This window comes from Heterocephalus glaber, unplaced genomic scaffold, assembly GCF_053883595.1.
Source record: "Heterocephalus glaber isolate CG9 unplaced genomic scaffold, H.glaber_assembly_v1.0 deba00001689, whole genome shotgun sequence".
NCBI classification, from domain to species: domain Eukaryota; kingdom Metazoa; phylum Chordata; class Mammalia; order Rodentia; family Bathyergidae; genus Heterocephalus; species Heterocephalus glaber.
Window position 1 is genome coordinate 7,746,222 of NW_028258414.1, and position 25,250 is coordinate 7,771,471.

Genomic DNA, 25,250 nt, shown 5'->3' on the forward strand with positions numbered 1-25,250 from the left:
GGAAACCAAGACCACCCCATTTTCAGATAGTTCCCTTGGAAATGGAATAAAAGGGAGCCCAGCCAGGGGCCAGCACAGAGGGGCCACCTCTGGTGCAGATGGACAGGGTCTCTCTATTTGGGAGGGTCCAACAGGCCCCACTCCCCCAGCTGTGCTGCACGCGTAAGCCCCATGTGGGGCCCTGCTCAGTCAGAAGGCCATGCTTGTGCTCACGCTTGTGGCTCCAGGCTCCTACATGTAGGCAGGTGTGTGAGGTAAAACCTATAGGGTGATCCAAGGAGAGGGGAACTCACATTTCCATGGGTTCACCTCCAAGAACTCCATTATGTTCTCATCTGGAAGACTAAAGAAAAAGTCCTGGCCTCTGGCAGGCAGACAGCAGGAAATGAAGCCAGTTTGAAAAACACCAGAACATTCTGTTTTTTTCATTTGCAATCCTGGGGACCAAACTCAGGGCCTGATGGGTACTGATGAAGCTCCCTACCACTGAGCTACACCCCAGCTCCATTCTGGAATTTGAGACCTATTCTCCAGAGGTACTATTTTACCAGAGCCTAACCTGGAGCAGTTTTAGTAGAGCCTAACCAACCCGAGGGAAAAGGAATATTTATGTCTAGGTCCCTTGACCCATCCTGTCCCACTGGAGAGTGAGAAAACTGTAGATGTTCACAGCCCCGGGCACAGTCTCACTGAGAGACTAAGGACTAATCAGAGCACTATATTTTATCAATTGGTGTTTTGTTGTTGTTGATGATGATGATGAGGTGGGGTCTTGCTATTTTGCCCACTGGTCTCAAGCAGTCCTCCTGCCTCAGCTTCCTAAGTAGTAAAGACTATAGGTGTGAACCACAGTGCCCAGCTAATTATAGTACTAGAGAACACTTCCCTTTCTGCTCAGAATGTCCCTTACCACCTATGACTGAAGGCTTATTTACTGGTGTTTCTTTTACTCAGTATATCATGTCTGTCTGTCAGAAAACTACAAGACATACTAAAAGGCAAGAGGCACAGTTTAAAGAAGCAGAGCAAACATCAGAACCAGACCCAGCTATAGTAGAGATTCTGGAATTATCAGAGTGGGAATTTAAAACCACTATGATGAATAGGGAAGGGCTCTAGTGAGAAAAGCAGACAGCATGCAAGAACAGATGGACAATATAAACAGAGAGATGGCTGTTCTAAGAAAAAACCAAAAAGAAATGCTAGAAGACAAAACCACAGTCACAGAAGTGAAGAATGCATCTGATGGGCTCATTAGTAGACTGGACACAGTGAGGAAAGAATATCTGAGCTTGAGGCTGTGTCACTAGAAAGTTCCAAAACTGAAGAGCAAAGTGGAAAAAGACCAAGGTGGAGTGGGTGGGTGGGCAGAATATCTAAGAACGGGGGGGGGGGGACTACAAATATGTTACTTAATATGTGATAGGAACATCAGAAAGGGAAGAAAAAGAGAAAGAAATATAAGCAATATTTAAGGCAATAAGAACCTAGAATTCTTCCCAAATGTCAGACACCAAACCGCAGATGCAGGAAGCTCAGAAAACACAAGCAAAATAAATAAATAAATTTAAAAAGTACACCTTGGCATATTCCAGCTCCAAAAAAAAAAATAAAAATCAAAGATTGGGCCAGGGATTTAGCTCAGTGGTTCCGGCATCTGCCTTGCAAGAGCAAGGTCCTGAGTTCGATCCCTGGTACCAAAAATTAAAAAATAAAAAAATCAAAGAGTAAAAAAAAATCTTGAAAGAATCCACAGGAAAAATAGCATCTTACCTAACAGGAACAAAGGTAAGAATTACACCTGACTTTTCAAAAAATCATGCACGATGCAAGCAAGATGAGTAGAGTGGAATATTTAAAGTGGGGATGACGAAGGAAAAAAGCCTCAAATTCATTGTATCTTTCAAAACTTTAAGGGGAAATAAAGACTTGTTCAATAAACAGAAATTTAGAGACCAGTTCCAGGATACCTGGCTTTGGAGAAATGTTAAAGGAAGTTTTTCTGAGAGAAGGAAAATTATACAGGCCAAACTTGGATCTATTCAAAGAAGGAAGAGCACTAGAGGAGATATTTTAGTTGCTTTGCCATTGTGGGTCCTCAATTGTAGGAAGAAAGGTTCAGTCATTCATTCACTTTGAGACAGGGTCTCACTGTGTAGATCAGGCTGGTCTGGAACTCACTATGTAGCCCAGTCTGGCCTCAAAATAGTAGCAGTCCTCCTGCCTCAACCTCCCAGGTGTTGGGATTATTGGCATTTGCCAACACACCTGGCCAAAGAGGTTTACTTTGGCCCACAGTTTTGAGATAGAAGAAACCACCAGACTCCTGCTGACATCCAGGAGGGGTGTGTTCTGACAGCTGTCACCTCACTCCCTCTGAGGCCTGAGGGTGGACCGGGGTGTCTTCTGTCTCCCTGAAGTTACTTCAAGGCCATCCTCTGGGTTGTGTAGACAGGTGGCTTGTCTCATCTGAAAGCCCCAGCACCCCTCCCCAGCACCCATGCTCTAAGGAGCTACTAGGAATCAACCTTGGCAAGATTAAGATTGAGGTGGAACTGAGTCCCTAAATCCTTAAACCCCAGTGGGCCCTGACCAACACAGCCAACCCTCCTGGAGACTCCTGGAAACCAGTGGCAGTCACAATTTCAACTTCACCCTTTTCTCAGGGAAGTAGCAGCAATTAAGCAACCACTTCTGCTATTCCACGAAACTGTTGCCATGACATCTGGGTTGTCCTGGACCCCCTGCATCCACTCTAAATGTCTGCCACAACTACAGCAGGTTTAAATTTGGGCCAATCGCAGATGACAGTGTGGCAGATTGAATTTGGACCATTCACAGGGCTGGGAAATGTACAAAACTGCACACATGCACAGGCTGCTGCTGCTCTATATTAGCAGTCTTCCCCTCACACTCCTCAGGTTAGTGTAGCAGGCTCCCTCCAGTGTACTGACCAAGCCATAGTACAGCACAGGCCCTGTCTAAAGCTTTGTCCCGGTGTTCCTGGAAAAATCTGCTTGAAATTCTTATCCTGGGGAAAGTGGATACAGCATGTCATTTTAAGAAGAGCTATAAACACTAGGGGCTGCTGGCCTGAAGAGTTCCAAAGACTGACAGCATTAACCAGTGGCAGCAACTGGCAGAGACCAGCAGCAAAAAGAGACAGACCTGCAGAGAGCCCCAGAGACAGTGGAAGCGGCTGGAGGAGCTCTAGATAGCTGGCAAGGGGACCACAAACCTTGGCTTCTGAGGAGCTGATAGGGTGGCTAAAAAATCTGCTAAGAGCTGTAATACTAGGGGCTGGGGGCTCCTGACACTCAGGGCCTGGAGCTATAATATTCAGGATTAAGAGCCATTGGGACTCAAAGCCAGGAGCCACTGGTGGCACTGTAGTTTGCTAATTTGTGATTGTCATCCAAATTGAGCAAAAGAACCTTCTACTGATTGGCAGCAGTTTCAGAGGGGTTCGGTCCAAGGTAGAAATAGCATGTGGAAGGGTCTGGTAGAGGAAAACTGCTCTCTCCATGGCATCCAGGAAGCAGGAAGAGAAGGGAGGAGAGAGGAACAAGAATCCACCCTTTCAGGTCAGCCTCCCCCAGTGACCTTCAACTAGGCCCCGCCTCCTCACGGCACCATCAGTGGATGAATCCACTGCTGAGTGTAACATTCCCCATCCAGTCACGTTCCAAAAGCTCCACCTCTGAAAACAAGACTTTTATGTGAAATTTTAAATGTAACCCATAAAAGAAGGAATAACTGAAGATAAAATGAAAACTTTTATTTTTCTTATTCTTTCTTGGTCTAACATAACAGTTTGTTCAAAATAATAGCAATAATAGATGCAATGGTTATATTTTATATAAGTGAAATGAATGACAGCAATGACATGGGGATGAGAGAAGAAGTTAGGGATATTTTGTTATTATAAGGTACTTAAACTAGTCATGAAGTAGTATAGTGTTATTTGAAAATGGACTTGGGTTCAAAATTTATACTGTAAACTCTACAGCAACCATTAAAAGAGAAAAAAATGTAGTAGTAGAGTGGTGATAGTATAATTGATAAACCAGAAAAGCAGAGAACATGGAATTATATAAAATATTCAATTAAAACCACAAAAGCACTTGAAGGGTGAGCCAGGAAGATCACAAGTTCAAGACCAGCCAAGATTATTTAGTGAGATGCTGCTTTCTTAAAATAAATTAATAGCAAATAACCACAAAAAGCATGACAGGAACAAAAACAAGTGCAATGAGTAGAAAACAGTAACAAACAGCGTAGATATTAACTCAATTATATCAATATCACCTCAAATATTAATGGTTTAATTTTACCAGCTTGAAGACAGGTATTGTCATGGTGGAGTAAAATAACCATAAATTATGTATTACCTGTAAGAAATACATCTTAGATATAGACACAAATAGATGAAGAGGAGAGATGGAGGAAGATATTTGCATGCCAACACTCATGAAAAGAAGGCCTGAATTGCTATATTACTTTCATAGAAAGCAGACTTCAGAGTAAGGAAAATTATCAGGGACAAAAAGAGCATCACCTAATGAGAAAGCAATCAATTCTCCAAAAAGATGTAACAGACTTTAGTGTGCATGTACCTAACAACAGAGTCACAAAAACAGATGAGGCAAAAACTGATGGAGCTGCAAGCAGAAGTAGACAAATCCACTATTTTAGCTGGAGACTTCAACACCCTTCTATGAGAAATGGACAGATTCGGCAGGTAGAAAACCAGTAAGGACACAGCTGAACTCAACAGCACTCATCAACCACATGGATGTAACTGCCAAATACAGACTCCTTCATCCCATGCCAGCCGAATATACATTCTCCTCACACTCACACAGAACATTCTCCAAGTTACACCATGTGCTGGGCCATAAAACTCCCTTTACTAAATCTAAAAACAGAGAAATCATACAGTGCTCTCAGTTGACAACAGAACTAGCCAGAAATCAGTAACAGATAGCTGAAAATTCCTCAAATACTTAGTGATTAAACAACATACTTCTAAATAACACATGGTTTAAAGAAGGTATTTCAAGAGGAATTTTTTAAAAACTTGAACTAAATTAAAATGGAAATATATCTTATCCAAATTTGTGGGATACAGTAAAAGCAGTGTTTGGAAGGAAATGTAGAACATCAAATTTGTGTATTAGAAAAGAAGAAAGAACTAAAATCAATAATCTAAGCCTCCACCTCAGGAAACTATAAAAAGAAAAGCAAATTTTAACTCTAACTTGATTAGTACTTTCCAACTTGATCTATAGAGTCAATCCAAAGCAGAAGAAAAGAAAAATTAAGGCAGAAAAAAAAATTGAAAATAGGAAATCAGGAGAGAAAAACAACAAAACCAAAAGCAGATACTCTGAAAATATCAATAAAAATGATAGGCTTCTAGCTAGGCTAATTAAAGAAAAATTAGAGAAGACACCAACTATTAATAACAGAAACCAAAGAGGGCACATCACTAGAGATCCCACTGACATCAAAAGGATTTTAAGTGAACCCTATGCATACTTTATGCCTACAAATTTAAAAACCTATATGAAAGGCATCAATTCCTTGGAAGATGTAATTTTTAAAATCTCATAAAAGAAATAGACAATCTGAGTTGGCCTATGTCTATTAAAGAATTTAATCAATAATAAACTTCAAAAAATAGGCCTACATAGGTTCACTGGTTAATTCTACTGCTGAACTGTATGGAAGACATTATACAAATTATTTACAATCTCTTTCAGGAGATACAAACACAAAGACTTTCTCCTAACTCATTCTATAAGGCCAGAATTACCCTTACACCAGACAAAGGATTTACAAGAAAAGAAAACAACAGATCAATATCTCTCATTAACATAGATACAAAAATCTTCAAGAAATATTAGCAAATCAAATCCAACAATGTATAAAAAAGTGTTTATCACAGCCATGTGAGAGTGACACACTGATTCTAAATATGTAGAGAGACAAAAGACTTAGTATGGGCAACTCTAGACTGAATGACAAGAACAGAATTGGAGAACTGATACAGCCCAACTTAAAGACTTACTGTAGAGCTGCAGTATTCCAGACAGCATGGTATTGATGAAAGAATGGTCCACTAGAGAAGTGGAAGAGAATGGAAAGCCTAGAAATAGATTCACATAAATCTAGTCAACTGATCTTTGAAAAAGGAGCAAAGTCAATACAAAGGAGAAAAGAAAGTATTACAAAAAGTGGTACCAGGACAACTAGACATTATGAAAAAAATATGAATTAGGCAATAATCTTGTACCTATCACAAAAATTAACTCAAAAGGTTCATAGGCCCAAACATAAGAAAGCAAAAATGATAAAATTCCCAAAAGATAATACAGATAACCTTGGATTTGATGATGACTTTTAAAATACAACACCAGAGGCATGATCCATCAAGGAAATAATTGATAAATTGAACTTGATTAAAATTTAAAACTTCTGCAACAAAACCCTGTTTTTGAGAATGAGAATGAGAAGAGAATGAGAAGACAAACCACACATAGGAAAAAATATTTGCAAAACACATATCTAATAAAGGACTGTTACCAAAATATACAAAGAACTCTTAAAACTGAATAAGGAAACAACCTGAGCCAGGTGTAGTGGTGCACATCTATAATCCCAACCCTCTGTAAAGCTGAGTCAGGAAAACTGCAAGCTTGAACCCAGCCTGGGCAACTTAGCAACTTAGAAAGACCCTGTCTCAAAATAAAAAAGAAAAAGGGCTGGGGATGTAGTTCAGGGGGAAGACCCACGAGAGTTCAATCCTCAGTGGTATAAAACAAACAACCTGATTTAAAAATGGCAACAGGGCCGGGGATTTAGCTCAGTGGTTTCGCCGCCTGCTGTGCAAGCACAAGGATCCATGTTTGATCCCTAGTACCAAAAAAAAAAAAAAAAAAAAAAAATTTGGGCTGGGGATTTAGCTCAGTGGTTCTGTGCCTGCCCCACAAGCGCAAGGACCCGAGTTTGATTCCCCAGTACCAAAAAAAAGACATTAAAAATGGCAGCAGACCTGAACAGACATGTCATTAAAGAATATACCCAGATGGCAAATATGCATAGAAAAATATACTCAATATCATGTTATTAGGAAAATGCAAATTAAAACAATGAGATATCACTGCATACCTAGTGGAGTAGCCACAATCCAAAACACTGACAGCACCAACTGCTGGCAAGGACATGGAACAAGAGGAACTCATTCCCTGCTGGTGGGAAAATGGTCTGGCCACTTGGGAAGACAGTTTGGCAGTTTCTTACAAAACTAAACATACTTTTACCACACAATCCAGCAATCACACTCCTTGACATTTACCGAAAAGACTAGAAAATGTATATTCACACAAAAACTTGCACACAGACACTTACAATAGCTTTATTCATAACTGCCAAAACTTGGAAGCAATAAGCTATCCTTCAGCAGGTGAATGGGAAAATAACCTGTGCTACTTCCAGACAGTGGAGTCTGATTCGGCACTAAAGAGAAATGAGCTCTAAAGCCATGAACAGACATAGGAGAAGCCGGGTGCGGTGGTGGCGCACGCCTGTAATCCCAGCACTTGGGAGGCTGAGGTAGGAAGATTGCTGTGACTTCAAGACCAGGTTGAAGTACATAGTGAGACCCTGTCTCAAAAACAAACAAAAAGAAAAGACAAGATATGGGGGAAACTTAAATGCATATTACTTAAAGATGCCAATCTGAAGTCTCCAAACTGTATGACCACACCACAGGCTGGACAAGGTGAAACTATGGAGGCAGCAGTTGTTAGGAGTTAGGGGAAGGAAGGGATGATCGGCACAGCTATGACCCTAAAACTGCTCTAAAGAAAGAATGAAAAAGGACACTAGATACAGGTGGGCTCTTTGCTGTCTTTGCAGAGACTGGTGTTGGGCACTTCCAGGGCCCCCTGAGCCTTGCTGACCTACAGCCTGCACCATTTCCCTTTCACCCAGTGGGGCTTCCCCCAGCTCCAAGCCTTTGAGCTTGGATGTGACCTGAGTATCTGTCTGATGCCCTGCTTTGGCCCCTACACTCCCAGCCAAGCACAAGTCTCAGGGTGAGATGCCCTCAGAGGCCCACCAGGTTTCCAGGAGGAAGTCCTGGGTCAGGGTCAGAGACCAGGCACGGGGCTTCCCAATCACCTCCACATCTTACTGACAAGGACCCTTCCCCAAGGCCACACAGCCCAATAGCCACGCCAGGACTCAGGCCCCTATCTGACTCAACCCCATCCTCAAAACCACCGGCCCAGCCTGCATCACGGTAAGAGGCAGGAGCTTACGGACCACTGAGGCCTGAGCTCACATGCAGGAAAGGGGAGGAGTGTGCGGTTTTCCAGAAAGATGGTGGCGCTGCTTTGTGAGACGAACTGAAGGCTGAGGCCACATTTTGCTGCAGGGAGCAAAATGCTGGAGTGCAGGGATCTGCCGTCATGGGAAATGTGGGGTCCCCTTGGGTCAGGACAGATTCAGTAAACAAGTCCTCCGAAACCTTGACCAAAAACAGAGCCTCCTCTGATCTTTGGGCCCAAGCATCAGTCACAACCAGGACCCAACAACATTTTCTTGTCACTTCACAGTCCTGGGAGCGACTACCAACCAATGAATCCGTTGGCTGATGCCGACAGTAAAGCTTTAGACTTTTCTTGCTAGAGCCCTTGTAATAATTTAAATTTGAAAATCTCTTATTAAATATACCTTCGAGGTCTTTGATACTCTTCCTCCAAACTGTAATGCTTAATTCTCTTCCCATAGATGACGACTCACAGTCAAGTATGGTGATGCACACCCGTAATCCCCCACTCTGGGAGACTGAGGTAGGAGGATCGAAAGTTTGAGCACAGCCTAGGCAACTTAGCAACTTTAGTGAGACTCTGTCTCAAAATTAAAAAAAAAATTTAAGAGGCTTAGGGTTGTAGCTCAGTGTGAAGGCACCATGCAGCTCCTCTGGGTTCTCTGCCTATGGTCTCCCAAGGTAGAAATCACAGTGTCACAGGGCTGGAATCCTCTCTGGGGCTCTGCAAAGCACTCACCCATAGGTCCATCCAGGTGTTGGCAGATCCAGCAAGGGTGTGTGGGTCTTTGTTCCCTCCTGTGCTGCCAGCCGAAGAACACTCTTGATTAGCTTAGGCCTCCTGGAAAGTCTCTTAGGGGGATCTTAGGGTCGACTGTGTCATAAAACCCATGACAAGCACAGGAGTGATAGATAGCTCATCACTTTTACAAGTTCTGGGGGTACGCTGTGGAATCCTGGGAGCCATTCCTTGGGATTCTGTCCACCTGGCTGGCTTTTCTTTTCTCTTTCTTTTCTTTACTTCCTTCTTGTCTCTTTCCTTTTCTTTTCACAGTACTGGGGAGTGAACTCAGGGCTTTCACACTCAGGTACACCCCCGGCAGCCTCCTCCTCTGCCACCTTTATTTATAGATAGGTTCTCAATAAGTCACTAACTTGCCCAGGCTGGGCTCAAACTTGCAATTCTCCTGCCTCTGCTTCCAAGAATGATGAGATGACAGGCATGTGCCACCTGGCCTAGCTACCCACTCTTTAGATAGGAGCAGTACCTCTGCTGTTAACAGCGGGTAGAAAGGTGGACCATGTGTGCAGCTATGGACAGACGGACGGGTTTGGTGGTGGGAGTACATTCAGCTGCTCTAACAAAGACCTGAAGACAGATGCTTAAATTTTCTCTCTCAGCGAGCAGATCCAGATAAGCAAGCCAGAGCTGGGATGGCAGTTCCAAAATCACCCTGGACGTGGACTTTCTCTCCTTCGATATTTTAGCTCTGCCATTCTCAATTTAGGTCCAAAACAATCTACCCTCCTAAAAGCCAGGAGACACTAAGAAGAATACTACCTTTCTCTGTATAAATGGACCAGGAAGCATGTATGTCTCTTCCTCCTCTTTTCCCATTGGTCCAAACATAGTCACATGAGAAGTCTCAGCAAAGGAGGCTGGGATATGTAGTCTTTGGCAGGAAGGCTCAGGGTATATCTGAAAAGAATGGATGCTGGGGGTGGGCAGTGGTCATCCCTGAGTCAGCTGTGGGGCCATGACGGTGAGAGAGATAAAAGAAAAGTGAGACGGTCCCTGGTCTGTTTAGAGATGGGCTGGAGCAAGGGTGCTCAGACTCTGTTGAGCAAAAAAGGAAAAAAAGGTAAATTTTATGTTGTGTGTATTTTATCACAAGTTTCTAAAGAAAACTAGGGTTTGAATAAGGAAGAGAAATTACTCAGAAGCAACAATAATGAACGAGGGGGCCAGGTCCTTGGAGCCAGCAAATTTCCCTTCTAGGATTGGAAAAGGATGAGAGGAGAAGGCAGCAGGACAGAATGTGCTGTTGACAGTGAGAGACTTGAGCAAGGTGAAGATGTGGTCAGCCAAGGGAACAGAGAGGGGGCAAAGCATGGGACCACAGGAGGGAAGACATTGGCCAGAGATGTGCAGAAAGAACTTGCTGCAACTTGGTGGCGGATGAGATGTGGGAGCAAGGGACTAGGTCATTCCAGGATGGCACACTGGTCTCTGGGTGACTGTGTGGATGATGCCAACTCTCCCTTGCACTGTGGAATACTGAGATGGAGGTGCCTTTGGGTATGTGGGGCACAGAATCCAGTTAGGCCATGGCAAGCATGAGGGCTCCATAGGCCACTGAGGGGGATGTGCAAGGAAACAGGATGACCAGGTCAGGGATGGAGTCAGAGGAGGGAGCCAAGTGGGACATGAGGCCAAGAGAGATAAATGGCTGGAGAGGACTCAGTACCCACAGGGAACAGCGGGACATCTGGTTTGGCTGTGGGACAGGGGGACAAGGGAGTGCCGTGGTGTCCAAAACACAGGCACACCAGGTTTTTCTAGACTAAAAGGGCCCATAAGCATAGTTACAGACCAGAGAGGGGCTTCCATGTACAGGGAGTGACCAAGCAAGGAGCCTGAAAGGGCAGGGTCAGGGAATGCCTCCATTTCCCCACAGCAAAAAGGTGCAGAAAACCAGGGCAGCCAACTTGGGCAGCCCTTGAAAGAGATGCTCTCCTCTCCCTTGGTGCTCCCAGCCTGCTTCCCTCTCTAGTTCTAAGCCCATCTGAGTGACTCCACTCAGAGGCCCAGGACCCCTCATCCTGGTTTTGTGTCTTTAGCCAACACCAACCATGACCATGGGGTTGGCCCATGGGTCCCCTCCTCCCGTGGACCCCACCCTCAGCAGCCCCAACCTGGGTGCTTCTGGCTGAGGAATCTGCTTATTTATGTCACCAGAACCCCTTCTGTGTGACCCCAAAGCATTGCTGTACCCCAGGGGTTCGCTGACTTGCATGGCCACCACCCCGCTGCATGGACAAACTCTACCATCTGCAAACCACTGATTGACTTGATTTTATTTCATAATAGTGAAATCTTCATGATTCATTACAAAATGTGTAGTGTTTTAATTTTCCAATATAACCATTTTACTGTTAGGCTTAATTTTGATGAATATAACTCTAAAAACATAATAAAATTAATGATACATTTATCTTTTAAAGGGAATACATATCACTAACTTTAATAGAAAATGACGTCGGGTTGCCCTCACGGTCCCGCTGGCCCAGTGCCCCTCCTTCCCACGCGTCCAGGCACCGTGGCCGATCCTCACGTGAGGCAGATTAAGGTCAAGACCTGCATGGTGAAGCGACTGGGCAAAGAAAAATTGATGTATGAAAAAGAAGCAAAGCAGCAAGAAGATTGAAAAAATGAAAGCAGAAGATGGTGAAAATTATGCCATTAAAAAGCAGGCAGAGATCCTGCAAGAGTCCCGGATGATGATCCCAGCTTGCCAGCGCAGGCTAGAGGCGGTTTATACTGATCTTCAGCAAATATTAGAAAGTGAAAAAGATTTGGAAGAAACTGAAGAATATAAAGAAGCACGTTTAATTTTGGATTCAGTGAAGTTAGAAGCCTGAAACTTTTCTGTACAGAGTGTTTTTGCATTAAATCCTAGGGTCCATTCATTATTTTTACCACGGCTGGGTGTTAGAGTAGTATGAGAATGTGATTCTTTTTATGGAGTTGCAAATACTTTTCTTTGCATAATTTGTCAAATAAATGAGTTCATCTAATAAACCGTTTATTTCATACTTAAAAAAGAAGAAAATGATGTCAGTCCCCCAAATAGAAAGTAGCCATGGAAGTAGATATAATGCAAATAAAGCGATGGTCTTTAGTTCTAGCTAGACACTAAGGTCTGCTAGAGGTTCTGAGCCTTGGGCCTGCAGTTATTCATTAGAAAGAGGATTCAGGATGTCAGAACGTCAGATGCTGAAGATACCAGGGCACAAAGAGGGACTTTTTCCTTGGCTCATTCATAGGGAATGAAGAGGACTAAAAATAGTCACTCTCAGCGGGTGTGGTGGCACATGCCAGTAATCCCAGAAGTCTGGGAGGCAGAGGCAGGAGGAGCTCAAATTCAAGCCCAGCCTGGGCAACTTAGTGAGATTTTATTTTAATATAAAAAATAAAGGGGCTGGGGATTTAGCTCAGTGGTGCCGTGCCTGGTTGGCAAGTGTAAGGTCCTGAGTTCGATTCCTGGTTCCAAAAAGAGAAGAGAAAAGAAAAGAAAGAAAGAAATGAGGATGTAGCTCAATATAAAGGCCCTGGGTTCAATCCCAAGAACCAAAAAAGAAAAGTTACTGTCCCCTGTAGAGCTGCTGTTGAGGGAGCTGTCCAGCCCACACTTCTGGGAGACAAACAGGATGGAAGTTATTGCTCCCATTTTACAGATGGGGAAAATTGAGATTGAGAGGAACAACCGCTGAGACTCTTACATCAGCGGCCTTCTCCTCCAGAAAGCACTGGCACTAGGTGAGGGGCTGCTTCAGGTCTCCTCCAGATGCAAGACCAGCACCCCGGGGAGACGACAGTAGAATGGGACGCCCTTCCCTAAATTGGGGTCAGCCTGCGGCTCTGTGCCCAAGGCCCCTGGACCTCTTGCCTCCGGAGATAGCCCTGGGCTGCACTTGGGGGATAAGCCGGACTATTTTCATCATTTCCTTCCTGCCTCCAGCAGCGGCCACCATCAACTGTTTCCCACAGTGCTGCCACCGAGGGCTCCAGCAGGACGGTCCAAGTCACGGAAGAGGTGCCTGACCTAAGGCTGCACAGGTAAGTGGCCTCCTTATTACCCAGCATGCCTCCTGCCTGGCGGCCCCTCCTGCGGGACTGGCAGGGAGAGAGGAGGCCACCTCTGTCCCTAGATTCGTTTGTTGAGTCAGTGAGTATTCACAGAGGTGTGCTGGGGGAAAACTGTCGAAGGAAACAGCCCTACTGCTCCCGCTGCAGGGAACCCATCAGACGGGGGACCTGTGGACGCTCTGCTGGCCTGACCTGTCTCGATCTCTCCTGGTGTCTGGGGACCACGGGCCAGGGCTGGGACTCACTGAGCTGTCATTTGCTCCCCTCACCTGAGCAGATGATGGGGTCTCTGCTAGGGTCCAGGAAGTCCCTTCCCAAGAATACACTCCCGCAGCCAACCGCCCTCACTGTCCTGCCTCTGGTGTGTCGGGTGAGGCCTTGAGGCCTTCAGCCCCTCAGCCCCTCAGCCCCCATCCCGGTGCCACTGAGGAGAAAGCTGAGGCCCAAGAAGGGAGGTGGGCACCCCTTGTCCCAGGTCCCACCAGCAGGCCCTTCCTTGTGCCCTCTCTCCCCACAGCCTGCCTGCCTGATGCCTGCCTGGGGGCTTCTGCTCCTGCTCTGGACTGCAGTACAGGCTGTGAAGGACTGCCCGGCCCCATGCAGCTGCCAGGCACTGGAAACCATGGGGCTTCATGTGGACTGTGAGGGGCGTGGGCTCACGGTGCTGCCCACCCTGCCCTCCAACACTCGCCACCTCCTTCTGGGCAACAACAGCCTGCGCTCCGTGCCCCCAGGCGCCTTTGACCACCTACCCCAGCTGTGGACCCTTGATGTGTCGCAGAACCCCTGGCACTGTGACTGTGGCCTTACCTACCTGCGCCTCTGGCTGGAGGACCACGTGCCCGGCTCCCTGGCAGACATCCTCTGCGCCAGCCCTGCCCAAGCTGCCCACCACCCACTGGGCCAGCTGACTGGCTACCAGATGGGCAACTGTGGCTGGCAGCTGCAGGCATCCTGGGCCCACCCGGGGATCTGGTGGGACTTGGCGCTGGTGGCGGTGGCTGGGATGGGCGTGGCCCTCCTAGGGGGCCTTCTGTGCATCTCCACAGAGTCCCTGGTCTGAAATCAGAAGTCCAGAGTCGCCCCCTGGCACTGCTCTCCAGAGCCCAGCAACTCTGCTCACCTCAAACCATCAGAAGCCCCCGAATAAACTGGCTGCTTAGCCATTTTACCTAAGCTCAGAGTTGTCTGTTTTCTCTCAGCACGTGAATCTGGCTCCTTCTACAACCCTGAATTCCTTTTGTTTTAACCAGATAGTGGTTGGGGCTTCTCCGACCCTCAAGTTCTCAGGAGCATGAGCTGTCCTACCTCCCCCACCCAGTCAGCTCGTACGGCACAATCTCCAGATGTCCCAAACCAGGTTGTGGACTCTGATTCTCACACTGTCTGCCACATGGGTCTCCCAGGGTGACCCAGGCCAGCTTCACATCAGTATTCAGCCCTATCTCAAAGTCCACAGGAAGCTGGCAGTGAGCAAGACAGGGTGCACTGAAGATCCCAGGAGGGGGCTCTGTCTCCACAATCTAAGATCCGTTCCCACATGGATTTCCAGCAACAGCCCCATGAATTAAGAACAGTGCCAGCTAAGGTCCGAGAATGCCACTGGGAAGATCAAGTGGGCACAGAGTAAGGCTAGAGGTCACTAGCCCACAGAGGTCAGGGAGGGACAGGGGTCCCAAACTCAGAGTAGGGGACAGTGGGGAATGGTGGGGACTGCCATGTTCCATCCAAAGGGGTCAGCCAGTTGCCATTGTGCGCAGATGTGGATGTGGACCCAGGAGCCCAGGCTGCCAGAGAGGTTGGAGACCTTGATTTTTATGTGCAATCTCTTTCACTGTTGGCAGCTAAATAAAAACTTTAAAAAATATATCAGCAGAAAAAATGAAACAAATCAATCATCTGGATGGAATCCCAAGGCTGGGTTTATGTTTTTGCATTAGAAGTCAGCTGTTATATGGCCGCCTAATAACAACAGTCAGGGCCAGTGGCTCCAGCTCCGTGTCAAGTACCTCACATTCTTAGTTCTCTTGGAAACCAGGTGAGCAAGGCAATGTCCTCCTCCCCTGGGCATGGAGGAGGGGCGGGTCTGTCATGATTCTCTTTCCCACGTGAACAGTGACCCCTCAGAAGCTCCTGGGGCCTTGGAGTTCCCTGTAACTAAGGCCCTTCTGCCCCCAACTCCCATGTGTGGTACAACCCAGGTCACCTGCCCCTAAATTCTGCCCCACCCCACTCCCCTGAGGCGGAGGGGAGGGGGGTGGAGGACCATCAGTGGCCAGCAGAAGTTTCCCAAAGTGGACATTTGGTTCCCACGAGAGCCCCAGGAAACAAGAGCCCTGGGAACGCAGGAAGCTCAACATCTGTCTTCTTCCACGGGTCTGCTAGAGCGATGGTCACAGAATGGCGCTGTGGCTTGAGTCTGATGTGTCCCCCAGAGGCCTGTGAGCTTGGTCCCCAGCCTGGAGGCAGGACCTAGGGGAAGAACGCTCAGTTATAGAAGTGCACTTGAAGGGGACATTGGGACCCCTCTTTGCTTCCCCACCACCGTGAGGTGAGCAGCTTTCTGTGCCACATGGTCCCACCATAAATGAGCCCCCCACTACAAGTCCAAAGGCTACTGGGCCATGGACTGCAACTATGAATCAAAACAAATCTTTCTGGGCCGGGGATTTAGCTTAGTGGTTCCACCACCTGCCTCGAAAGCGCAAGGACCCGTGTTCGATCCCCAGTACCAAAAAAAAAACCAACGACAAAGAAACAAATAAAAAAATCTTTCCTAGGCATGGTGGTGCATGCTGATAATCCCAGTACTCTGGGGAGGCTGAGGCAAGAGGATCATAAATTCAAACAACTTAGTGACTCACCAAGATCCCATCTCAACATTTAAAAGGGGTAAGGTGTAGCTCACTGTGAAAATCCGGTTCCATCCTAGTACCACACGCAGATACATACACACACACACCCTCTTTTTTTTTGGTACTGGGGATCGAACTCAGGACCTTACACTTGCGAGGCAGGCGGCGGAACCACTGAGCTAAATCCCCAGCCCCCTCCCCACTTTTATTAAGTTGATTGTCTCAGATATTTTGTCACTGTGACAGAAAGCTGTTTAACACAGAGAGGCATTTATGGGCAATGACAATTTATTTCTCACTGTTCAGAAGGCTGGTAAGTCCAAGGTCAAAGCACCAGCATTCAGGGACTATGAGGACCCCCTTGTGCAGAGGAGAAGGGGGCAGAACAAACCCATCCCTTCCCTCCAGCCCACAACCTGGTCACCTCCTAAAGCCTCCATTTCTAAATACTGTCACTATGGGAATTAATTGTCAACACATGAACTGGGGGGTGGGGAGACACTTTCAGACCACAGCCCCACCTCCACCATCCTGCCTCCATCCCACACTGGCAAGGCCACCACCAGAGGGCCACCCGCCCCTCCCCCTGCTGGCCACCACCGTCCCCCAGGGCAGACCCGTTAGCTACAGAGAATCCACTGGGACCATCAGCAGCTCTCCGCTCCTCCACCAGCGCCACAGCACCAGCTAGCATAGACCTCCTGCCATCCCGCTCTGTCACAGCGCTGTCCCTGTCACAGCTGTTAACACTGTGAGCGCCACATGTCAGTGCACATCACTCCCATCATATGCCACATGCCAACTCTGCTGTCGGCACCGAGCATCCCTGGGGGCGCCATAACATCACTTCATGGTCCTCTCCTTCACGGGCACTGTTAAAACCCACCTGGCCATACAGCGTCTGTCGAGGTGACTCTTACCACCTGGCCCCCTGCCCTCAGCTTATCCATCACTGCTGTCGGGCGTGGACAGTGGCCCACCGGGAGGCAGTCTCAGGGAGCCGGCTCAGTGCTTGCCTTCGTTCAGGGCCCTCTGGGATCCCTCTGCTGCTCTGTGTTCCTCTGGCCAGTGGGAGAGCAGAGGCAAAGGGGACAGCTTGGTTCCCTTGGCCAGGCCCAGAGGTGGCATAGATCATGCATTTGCCATCTAGATCCCAGCCCATGAAGGCAGCCCCGAAATGTACCCTCACTGTGGGCCCAGAATGAGCAGCAGGTGTTTGCCCAGCATGCACCAGGCCCTGCGTTCCATCCCCAGTGTGGAAAACAAATCAATATGCGGGCTGGGCGTGTGGTGCACACCTGTAGTCCCAGCCGTGTGGGAGGCGGAGGCTGGAGACTCACTTGAGCCCAGGTGCTACCATTTGGATCAGGAATATCTGCCAAAGGCCCGTGTGCCCAGCTGATGGCACTACTGGGGAGAGGTAGACCCTTTAGGAAGCATGGCCTATAAAACGAAGTTATGTCATGCGGTGGCATGCCCTGGAAGGGGATATTAGGTTGCGAGTTTTTTCCTCTTCGCTTCCGGGCTGCTATAAGGTGAATGTGCCTCTGTCAAGCATTCCTGCCATGAAGCCACCATGGCTCAAAGCAAGGGGACCAAGTAACCATATACTGAAATGTTGGAATAGGTGAGCCAAAAATCTTACTTCCTTATATAAATTGGTTATTTCAGGTATTTTGTCACAGCAACAGAAGTTTGAGCCGTGCACCAAGAGTTCAAGGCCAGCCTGGGCAACATGGCCAGACTTTCACCTCAAACAAACAACTAGGAAGCCGGGGATTTAGCTCAGTGATTTCACCGCCTGCTGCGCAAGCGCAAGGACCCGAGTTTGATCCCTGGTATCAAAAAAACAATTAGGTGCGGTAATGTACTTTCGTTAGTCCTAGCTATCCGGAAGCTGAGGCAGGAGGACTGCTTGAGACCCACTTGGGCAAAATAGCAAAGTCCTCACTCAAATCAATTCATCTATTCCATCTGGGAAAGGTATTTTGTACCACGTAGGACTTATTTACCTGGACAAATTTTGTAGAATGAATTTGTATTTTTTTAGACTAAAAGTCAAAATTTGGGCATTTGTTGTGGTTATTTTATGGTACTGGATATTGAGCCCAAGGCCTTTGCCCTGAGCTACCTTTTGGTCTATTTTTTATTTTTCATTTTGATAGAACCTTGCTGAGTTGCTAAGTTGCCTGGGCTGAGCTCCCCCCAAACCTGCTGCCTCAGTCTCCAACAATACTGGGATTACAGGTGTGTACCACCATTTCATAAAATCGAGACGTTGAAATATATCTTCGAGATTCAATACTTACCAAAGTTTCAAGGCAGGCTTCCTGTCCTGGATTGTTTCTATATAAGCTCAGCCCCCAGTGCATCCCTACCAGTGAACAGTTTTGGGGTAGACGTCTGTGTCGGGCACCGGCGCAGCTGCTGCCCCAGAAGCATTCCAGCCATGGAGCAGAGGGGCAGGGATGCCAGTGATTACTATCACGTGGCCAGTGCTATGCTCCGTGGCTTCAGTGAAGACTGGGTTTGTCCTTTGGGAAGATGGGGGAAAGGAGTCTGAGAAGCACACAGAGGAGACGCAGGTGTGGAAAGAACCTTCAGTGTTGAGAGCGCAGTCTACGCAGTAACTTGGAGGTGTGTAGACCGATCTATTTGAGGAACCCTGGGGCTTGAGCACAGGGCCTGTGGAAGGGATGCAGAGGGGCGGTGGGCAATCCATTCCCCACCCTACAATTAAAAATACAGTGTCTCATAAGATAAACATGAACAGCATAGGCTCCTGTTCCCAAGGGTTCAGACAACGCACCTGGAAGCCAACATCATGGTGCATGATTTTTGCAGAAAGATGGTGGTGGTGTAGGTTGACTAACAAGGGCAAGGAGTCCAGCTGCAGCCTGTCTCCCTCTCAGCAGCAAAGGCAGCTCAGTGGCCTGGGGTGAAGGAAATGGAGGGCTGATTGGTAGCAACTGGGAGGCTTGGACTAGTCCACGGCCAGGACACGGGCCTAGGTGGAACCTGTGGCTAACTCCTGTCCTTCCTGCAACCCCTTGCTTCTAATCCAGGCTTTTGAGGTCCAGTTCTCCTTCCTCAGGTTCCACTCAGCCTTTTGGTTCTGTCAGGCCCTAGGGTTCTGTGCCTTTGTGGTGAGACCAGCTTGAACAGCTTTTGGGGAAGTTGCTGTTTTATGGTTCAGTTTCACTGGCTGTTTGGAAAGGATGTGTGCCTCTCCTTTCAGAGTGCAGGTTATCTGGCTAATTGTGACTCCCCTTGTTTTAAAAATATGTTTAAATCGACTTGAATTCTTTGCTGAGCTGAAGGTGCAGCTCAATTGTAGAGTCCTTGCTTTAGGCCCGAGGGTTCGATCCCCAACATGACATTCAATTTCTTTTCTTTTCTTTTCTTTTTTGGCTTAAATTCTTTTATTGGTACATTTTAGGTATACAATACATTTACATTTATCATTGGGTGCTTGTACCTATACATGATGTATGTTGGTTCTTATTTTTTTTCCCCATTACCTGTGAACCCTTCACCCCTCCACCCTTCCCTATTTACATAGACTTCGCTTCCATTTTTTATGACATTCAGTTTCACAAGCCAGGTGAGGTGGCCCATGGCTATAATCCTAGCTAGTCAAGAGGCTGAGGCAGGAGGATCGCAAATTTGAGCCTAGCTTGGGCAACGTAGAGATTTAAGCTGTCAGCAGGCTGAGTCTGAGAGTTTCCCAGACTTAACTCATCCCTCTATAGCAAGCTCACGGACTCCTGTCACAGAAAAAACTTTTAGAGCAAACTAGAAAGACACAAGTAGGAGGGAAAGGCAGAGAGTGAAATACACACTCAAGAAGGGAATGCAGGTGCTCAGAGAAATGAGACACATTACAGTTGGGAACTGAATACATTTCTACTTTTTCTTGAAGGACAGAAAAACTAGGGGAAAAGTCCCCACCTTCTTTCTCTCCTCCTTCCAAAGGGTACCAGCTTGTTAGCAGGCATGGGTTTTATTTTTTTTGACTATGTGATTTAAATAGTCTCTGGATTTATTCAGCCTCCTGTTGACTTTTTTAATCAGGCCAACTTAGGGTCTTTTGGTAATGGGCCTGGTAGGGAAGAGGTATAAATCTAGCTAAGGAGCATTGGCATGGGGCTGTTTTGGGTGACTTGAGCTAAGTCCTGGAAGTTTCAGTCTTAAAAAGTACAACTTTTAGTTATGATGTCTTTGTCTCTTTTGTAAAATATCTTTTAGGCCTGGGGATTTAGCTCAGTGGCACTGCACCTGTCTCTGAGTCCGATCCCCAGTACCAGTACCACAAAAAAAAAAAAAAATCTATCTATCTATCTATCTATATATCTTTTATTTCTTCTATCTTATTCACCTCTGTGAGACTTTGATCCCTTATTTTTAAGAGGGTGCAGAGCCCTGACGGTCCAACTGTGTAGCTACTATATAACTTTCTTTATACTGAGGAGGGGCTTTGGCCCTATCTATCAAGGGACTGAAAGTCTCTTCCTGATGGGCCTAAAGGAAACATAGGAATATCAGGCTTTGTTGTTTGTAAAACCATCACTCTTTGATAGCCTGAAAAAGAGGGCAGGGGCATATGAGACCTTAGCCCACAACAACAATGGATCATGTAACAAAAGAATTTCAATGCGCAGTATCATAACCAAAGAAATGAGAACTTTTTTCCACCATGCTATTTTAGAAAACCCTGAAACCAGGCAGTCATTGATGCTTACAGCAGAGTCTGACATTGAACCAATCTGTGAACATAGGTCTTGTAATGCAGAGGACACATTTGCAGAGTGGTCAGGACTGTACACACAACATTGTGTTTTAATAATGGCACATGTTCCATCTTGTTTTGTAGTTAGGATATCTAAGGCCATTTGGTTTTCTAAAACGGCTTTACGTATTCATCATTTTTACTTTTGACTTTAGTAATGAAATACCCCTACAGTGTTATTTAAAGCCTTTTGGGGTATAGTTAGTAAGAGATTTAATGTGCCCATTATATTTTTAAATCCTATTTGTAGAATAAAGATAGAGGCCAAATGATCCTACCAGTGAAAAATTGATCTTGTTCACTGATGTTGCAAGACTAGGAGGTTGGCTGGTCAATCTATTGTTTGAACCCAGGGCTCTTGCACCCATGGGTACCCCAGTACACATCTTTTTAACCAACCTGGAGGCAACCAAGCCCATAGGTGTGTGCCACAGAGCCACTAGGTACCATCTGGGGCTGGCCATCTTATTTTAGCCCTTGTCTTTTAGTAGAAAATAAGTCAGTATCTTTTAACAAAATAGTGTGATTATAGCTTAGTGTAGGAATCTGTTCCCTATTGGAGATGGCATTGTTTTATTTGTTATAAGTGTGGATTTTTTGTTCTCAATGAAGGGGTGTAGTTGGCTGAGTTGTCCCAATGTAAATGTCAGCCAGACATGTTTATCCCAGACCTGAAAACATTTATCCATGGATTAATGGTTTTCTTTCACCATGGGAGTTTTAGGAGTGTGGGGATGATCAGGAGCTCTGTATTTTTATAACTGTATTTTTATATCTATATTTTTATTGTGGCTAGAGAAAAATTTTTCCCTTGGCTGCTTTTATGAAGAATCTCATTTATAGGCCACTGAGAGACATTAGAACTGGGAACAAGCTTTAAAGGTGATGTACTTCACAGTTGTTTTATAACATCTTGAGCTTTTACCCAGTCATCTCCCTGTAAATGTAATACCCACCACGATAGCACAGGTGCACTAGAAGTGGGCAATTGTTCAAATTGTTCAAAGAATGTATCTTTGTTAATGTTTTTGGCATAGTGCTGGACCCAGTCAAGGAAAACATTAGTTTCCCCACTGGAGAATGGTTTAAGGGTTAAGAGAAAAATGAACTGTCTGACTTTGATTTTAGCTGACACAGTGTAGTTGTGAGAGGATATATTTTAGCAAAATAAATGAATCTAACTTATCTTGAATCAGCCTCTTTTGGGGAGAGGGGGTGAAAATAGTATCTGCAAGTCATCCAAGGCTTGCAGAAATACTGATCCTAGGTCTCTGTTTCCTTGACTTTTTGATCTTGTAAAGTCGCAAAAGGAACTGGTTTAATTCTTGATAAGTATGTCCTAGCCCAACAGCTGTGAGTTAAAAAGAACTTGGTAGGGGCACTTTCGTTTAGGGAGGAGCTGGTCTAAAGGTAACTCTTCTTTTCAAACTTTTTTTTTGAAGCACTATTTGACTTTTATTCTTTTTTTTTTTTTTTTTTTGGCACTTTTATTTACTATTTTAACCAATTTGCATTTACTGTGCAATACAAACATTCAGTCCAAAAAGAAAAATTTCCTTCTCTAAAACTTCAAATGAGAAAATAATTAAGGACCTAAGAGACATCTAGGTTAAAATATAAAGATTTTATACAGAGAATGATTTATGGTACAGGGTGCAAGGAAGAGCAAAAAGGCTGCACAAAATAAAGAGGAGGATGAAATCTGAATAGGGCTTGAAGGGCCGGCGCATCTGGATCTGTCGGAGAATAGGAAAGCCGGGAAAGGCAGTACACGCGTCAATTTCGGTAAAAAGTTCTTTCACATCAGAAAGTACCAATAAATGTTCACAGTTCATAGGAAGGCAAGTTGCTACTGATACGAAAGCAAATCCAAAGGAAGACGACAGTTCTACACATGTATTCCTTTTTTACTTTCTGTCAGTGGGGTTTTGAGAGCAACATTTTCTTTACGTTCATGTTGAAAAGCCTTTGAAGGATCAAAGCGTCTGACAGCCAGAACTTTATTCAGTTCCTCCTGAAGTTTCATCTCATTTTGTTTCTTTTTTGCAAGCTGTGATCGGAGTTTTGACACTTTCAATTTGAGTTGGCTATTTTCATCTTTCAATTTCACAACATGGTTGATTTTTTGCTTGAGATTTTGATGACCCAATAATTCAGCATGTGAAGCTCTTATTTTATTTAGCTGTTCCTGAGTTGCACCATGTTCCTTCAACAAGGCCAGTTTCTCTGCTTCGATGGCATCTAGTTGTTGCTGAAAAGGTTTTGTTTTATTATATAGTTCTTCATAAAAGAGATGCCATTTATTAACTTCAGTTAATTCTGCCACTATATTTTCTTTCTCAGCTTTTCTTGCTGCTGCTTTTTGTCTCCTAAAGTCTTCATCTTGTTTGAGTTCGTTCTGCAAATCAGTTATTTTTTTAAGAGAAGAAACTGTGATTTCTTTAATTTCTGCTTCCTTCAATACTGACTTGTTCTGCAGATCTTGAAGTATCCTGTCATATTCTTGATTTGTGCTCTCAGTTTTCGATATTTGATGTTGAATATCCTCTGTGGTTTTTTTACAGGTTTGGCCACTTTTTCTTGTAGTGATGCATTCTCCAGCTTAAGATCATCTATTTCACTAGTTGTTAATGCTTTATAGCTTTCAAATTCAGCAGTAACATCTCCAAGGTCTTGCACTGTACTATTATACTTTTCCTGCAAAATCAGGGTAGCCTGAGTGTGAGCAGTATGACTCTTCTCCAGTTCAGCTTCTTTCTCTTTCATCTGCTGTTCTAGGAGGCTTACTTAGTGCATCACCTGTAGCTTTTGTTTCCTCTTCCAGCTGCGTGACAAGCTTTTCAGATTGCTTCTCTTACTGTACTGTATCTAGTTCTTCCAGTGCTAGCTTCAATTCTTCCGCACAGAGATTCCTCTCTTTAATCATTTCCTCTTGAAAAGAACATAGCTTCTGCGGAAGAGTAGAACATAATTCCTTCTCTTGATGGAGAAATGATTTGTAATTCTTTTTGTTGTAGTCTTTCATGTTCTTGTTTTTCAAGAATAAGTTTCTCTTAAGTTTTGCATTTCAGTATTTAGATTTTCATCCCTTTCTCTATTCCTGTTGACAAGGTCTTGTTTCTCTGTTCCAAGCAGATGACATTTAGCATTCAGGTCTTCTACTTGTTTAGACAACATCATAATGTTTTCCTCAAAAGTTTTAAGGCTTAAAATTTCGTGATTCTTCTCTTTCAAGTTTTCTTCTAAGTGAGCAATATCTAGCTTATATTTTTCCACTTGATCTGATTCACAAGTAATTTCTTCAATGTATTCTAAGAGCTTTTCTGTTTGACTTTTTGTCAATCTTTTGAAACAAGTTTCCTCTCGAGTTCTGCTATCTTCCCCTGAGACTCTTGGAAATTCCTCTGAGTGACCTGCAGCTTCATCTCCATGCTCTCTTGCTTTGCCATCATACTCCTCATTTTTGTTTCTCTCTTGTTTTTAAATTTCATCAATTCCAGGCTTAGAATTCTCATATTCTTCTGGCTACCATCTTCAGAAAACTTAGATTTTAGTAGTTCGTTAGTCCTGATTAATTCAATAAGTTGTTTTTCTGGTGAAGCATTATTTGCAGACAGGGATTTTTTTTTTTCCCTGATTGCAACATTTAACTTGGCTTCCATCTTCTCCAACTCAGTTTCCGTACTCTGGATTCGCTTACCCTGAGCACTACACTCCTGCACAAGGACAGGATCTCTTTTTCTAATCTCTTCAAATCTTAATCATTCTTCTGAGATTCCCTCTTTAACTCCAAAGCCTCAGCTTTCTTAGCTGAAGCAGGTAAGGTAGTATCTTTGCCAACATTAAGATTTTGTTGAGATTCTTTTTGTTTTTTAAATCTTTGTGATTTCTGAAAGAATACTGCTTCTTTAGACACCTCTGTTAACATCATAAGCACCTGGGGCTGGGGATTTAGCTCGGTTTCACCACCTGCTGCGCAAGCACAAGGACCCAAGTTCAATCTCTGGTACCAAAAAAAAAATCCTAACCACCTGGAGATGGAGCACAATCAGAATGGTCAATGAATCTTTTCAGCAACATCTTAGGAAAGGACACGTTGACAGCCATGTCCAGAAATCTATATCACTTAGAACTCCTCAGCAATTGCAGAGAATTACTCATTTTCTTCTTTTCAAACTTTAGCACAAAATCACTGGGTTGAATTTAAGGGTATGAGTTCCAGAGCCTGGTGTACGAAGGACTTTGTTGTCATAATTTAGTAAAGCTGTCTGTATTTGACATATAGATGATGAATTTCATCAATTTTTGTGCTTGAGGATCAGTAACTAGCTTGAAGCTGGAGCATTTAATGAGGGCTTAGTTGGACAGAGGCTTTAGGAGCAGTTTTAATCCTGAGTA

General features: G+C 45.0%; 1 protein-coding gene, 2 long non-coding RNA genes and 2 pseudogenes across 3 annotated transcripts in view; 3 read left to right on the forward strand and 2 right to left on the reverse strand.

The window, feature by feature from the left end:
• Positions 1–592: 592 nt before the first annotated feature.
• Positions 593–11,983, forward strand: LOC147821841 (tubulin-specific chaperone A pseudogene; annotated as a pseudogene).
• A 1,754-nt stretch (positions 11,984–13,737) lies between these two features.
• On the forward strand, positions 13,738–14,271 carry Gp9 (glycoprotein IX platelet). Its single transcript, XM_004855639.3, has one exon. It carries the CDS (start codon positions 13,738–13,740, stop codon positions 14,269–14,271), a length of 534 nt encoding a protein of 177 aa, XP_004855696.1.
• An 841-nt stretch (positions 14,272–15,112) lies between these two features.
• LOC110344128 (uncharacterized) lies at positions 15,113–17,313 on the reverse strand. Its single transcript, XR_002386446.2, has 2 exons — positions 16,950–17,313; positions 15,113–15,680 (listed from the first exon to the last, which is right to left on the reverse strand). It is a non-coding gene; the product is annotated as an uncharacterized LOC110344128 (long non-coding RNA).
• Positions 17,314–17,552: 239 nt separating this feature from the next.
• The window catches only part of LOC110344130 (uncharacterized), a 44,099-nt gene continuing 36,401 nt past the window's right edge, over positions 17,553–25,250 (forward strand). The window contains exon 1 of the long non-coding RNA XR_015446499.1: positions 17,553–17,690. This is a non-coding gene — a long non-coding RNA (uncharacterized LOC110344130). The remainder of the gene's footprint in view (positions 17,691–25,250) is intronic.
• LOC101713735 (hyaluronan mediated motility receptor-like) lies at positions 22,512–24,941 on the reverse strand (annotated as a pseudogene).

What these genes read in the sequence shown, in the direction of transcription:
- Gp9 (XM_004855639.3), top strand. Translation starts at nt 13,738, where the DNA reads ATGCCTGCCTGGGGGCTTCTGCTCCTGCTCTGGACTGCAGTACAGGCT.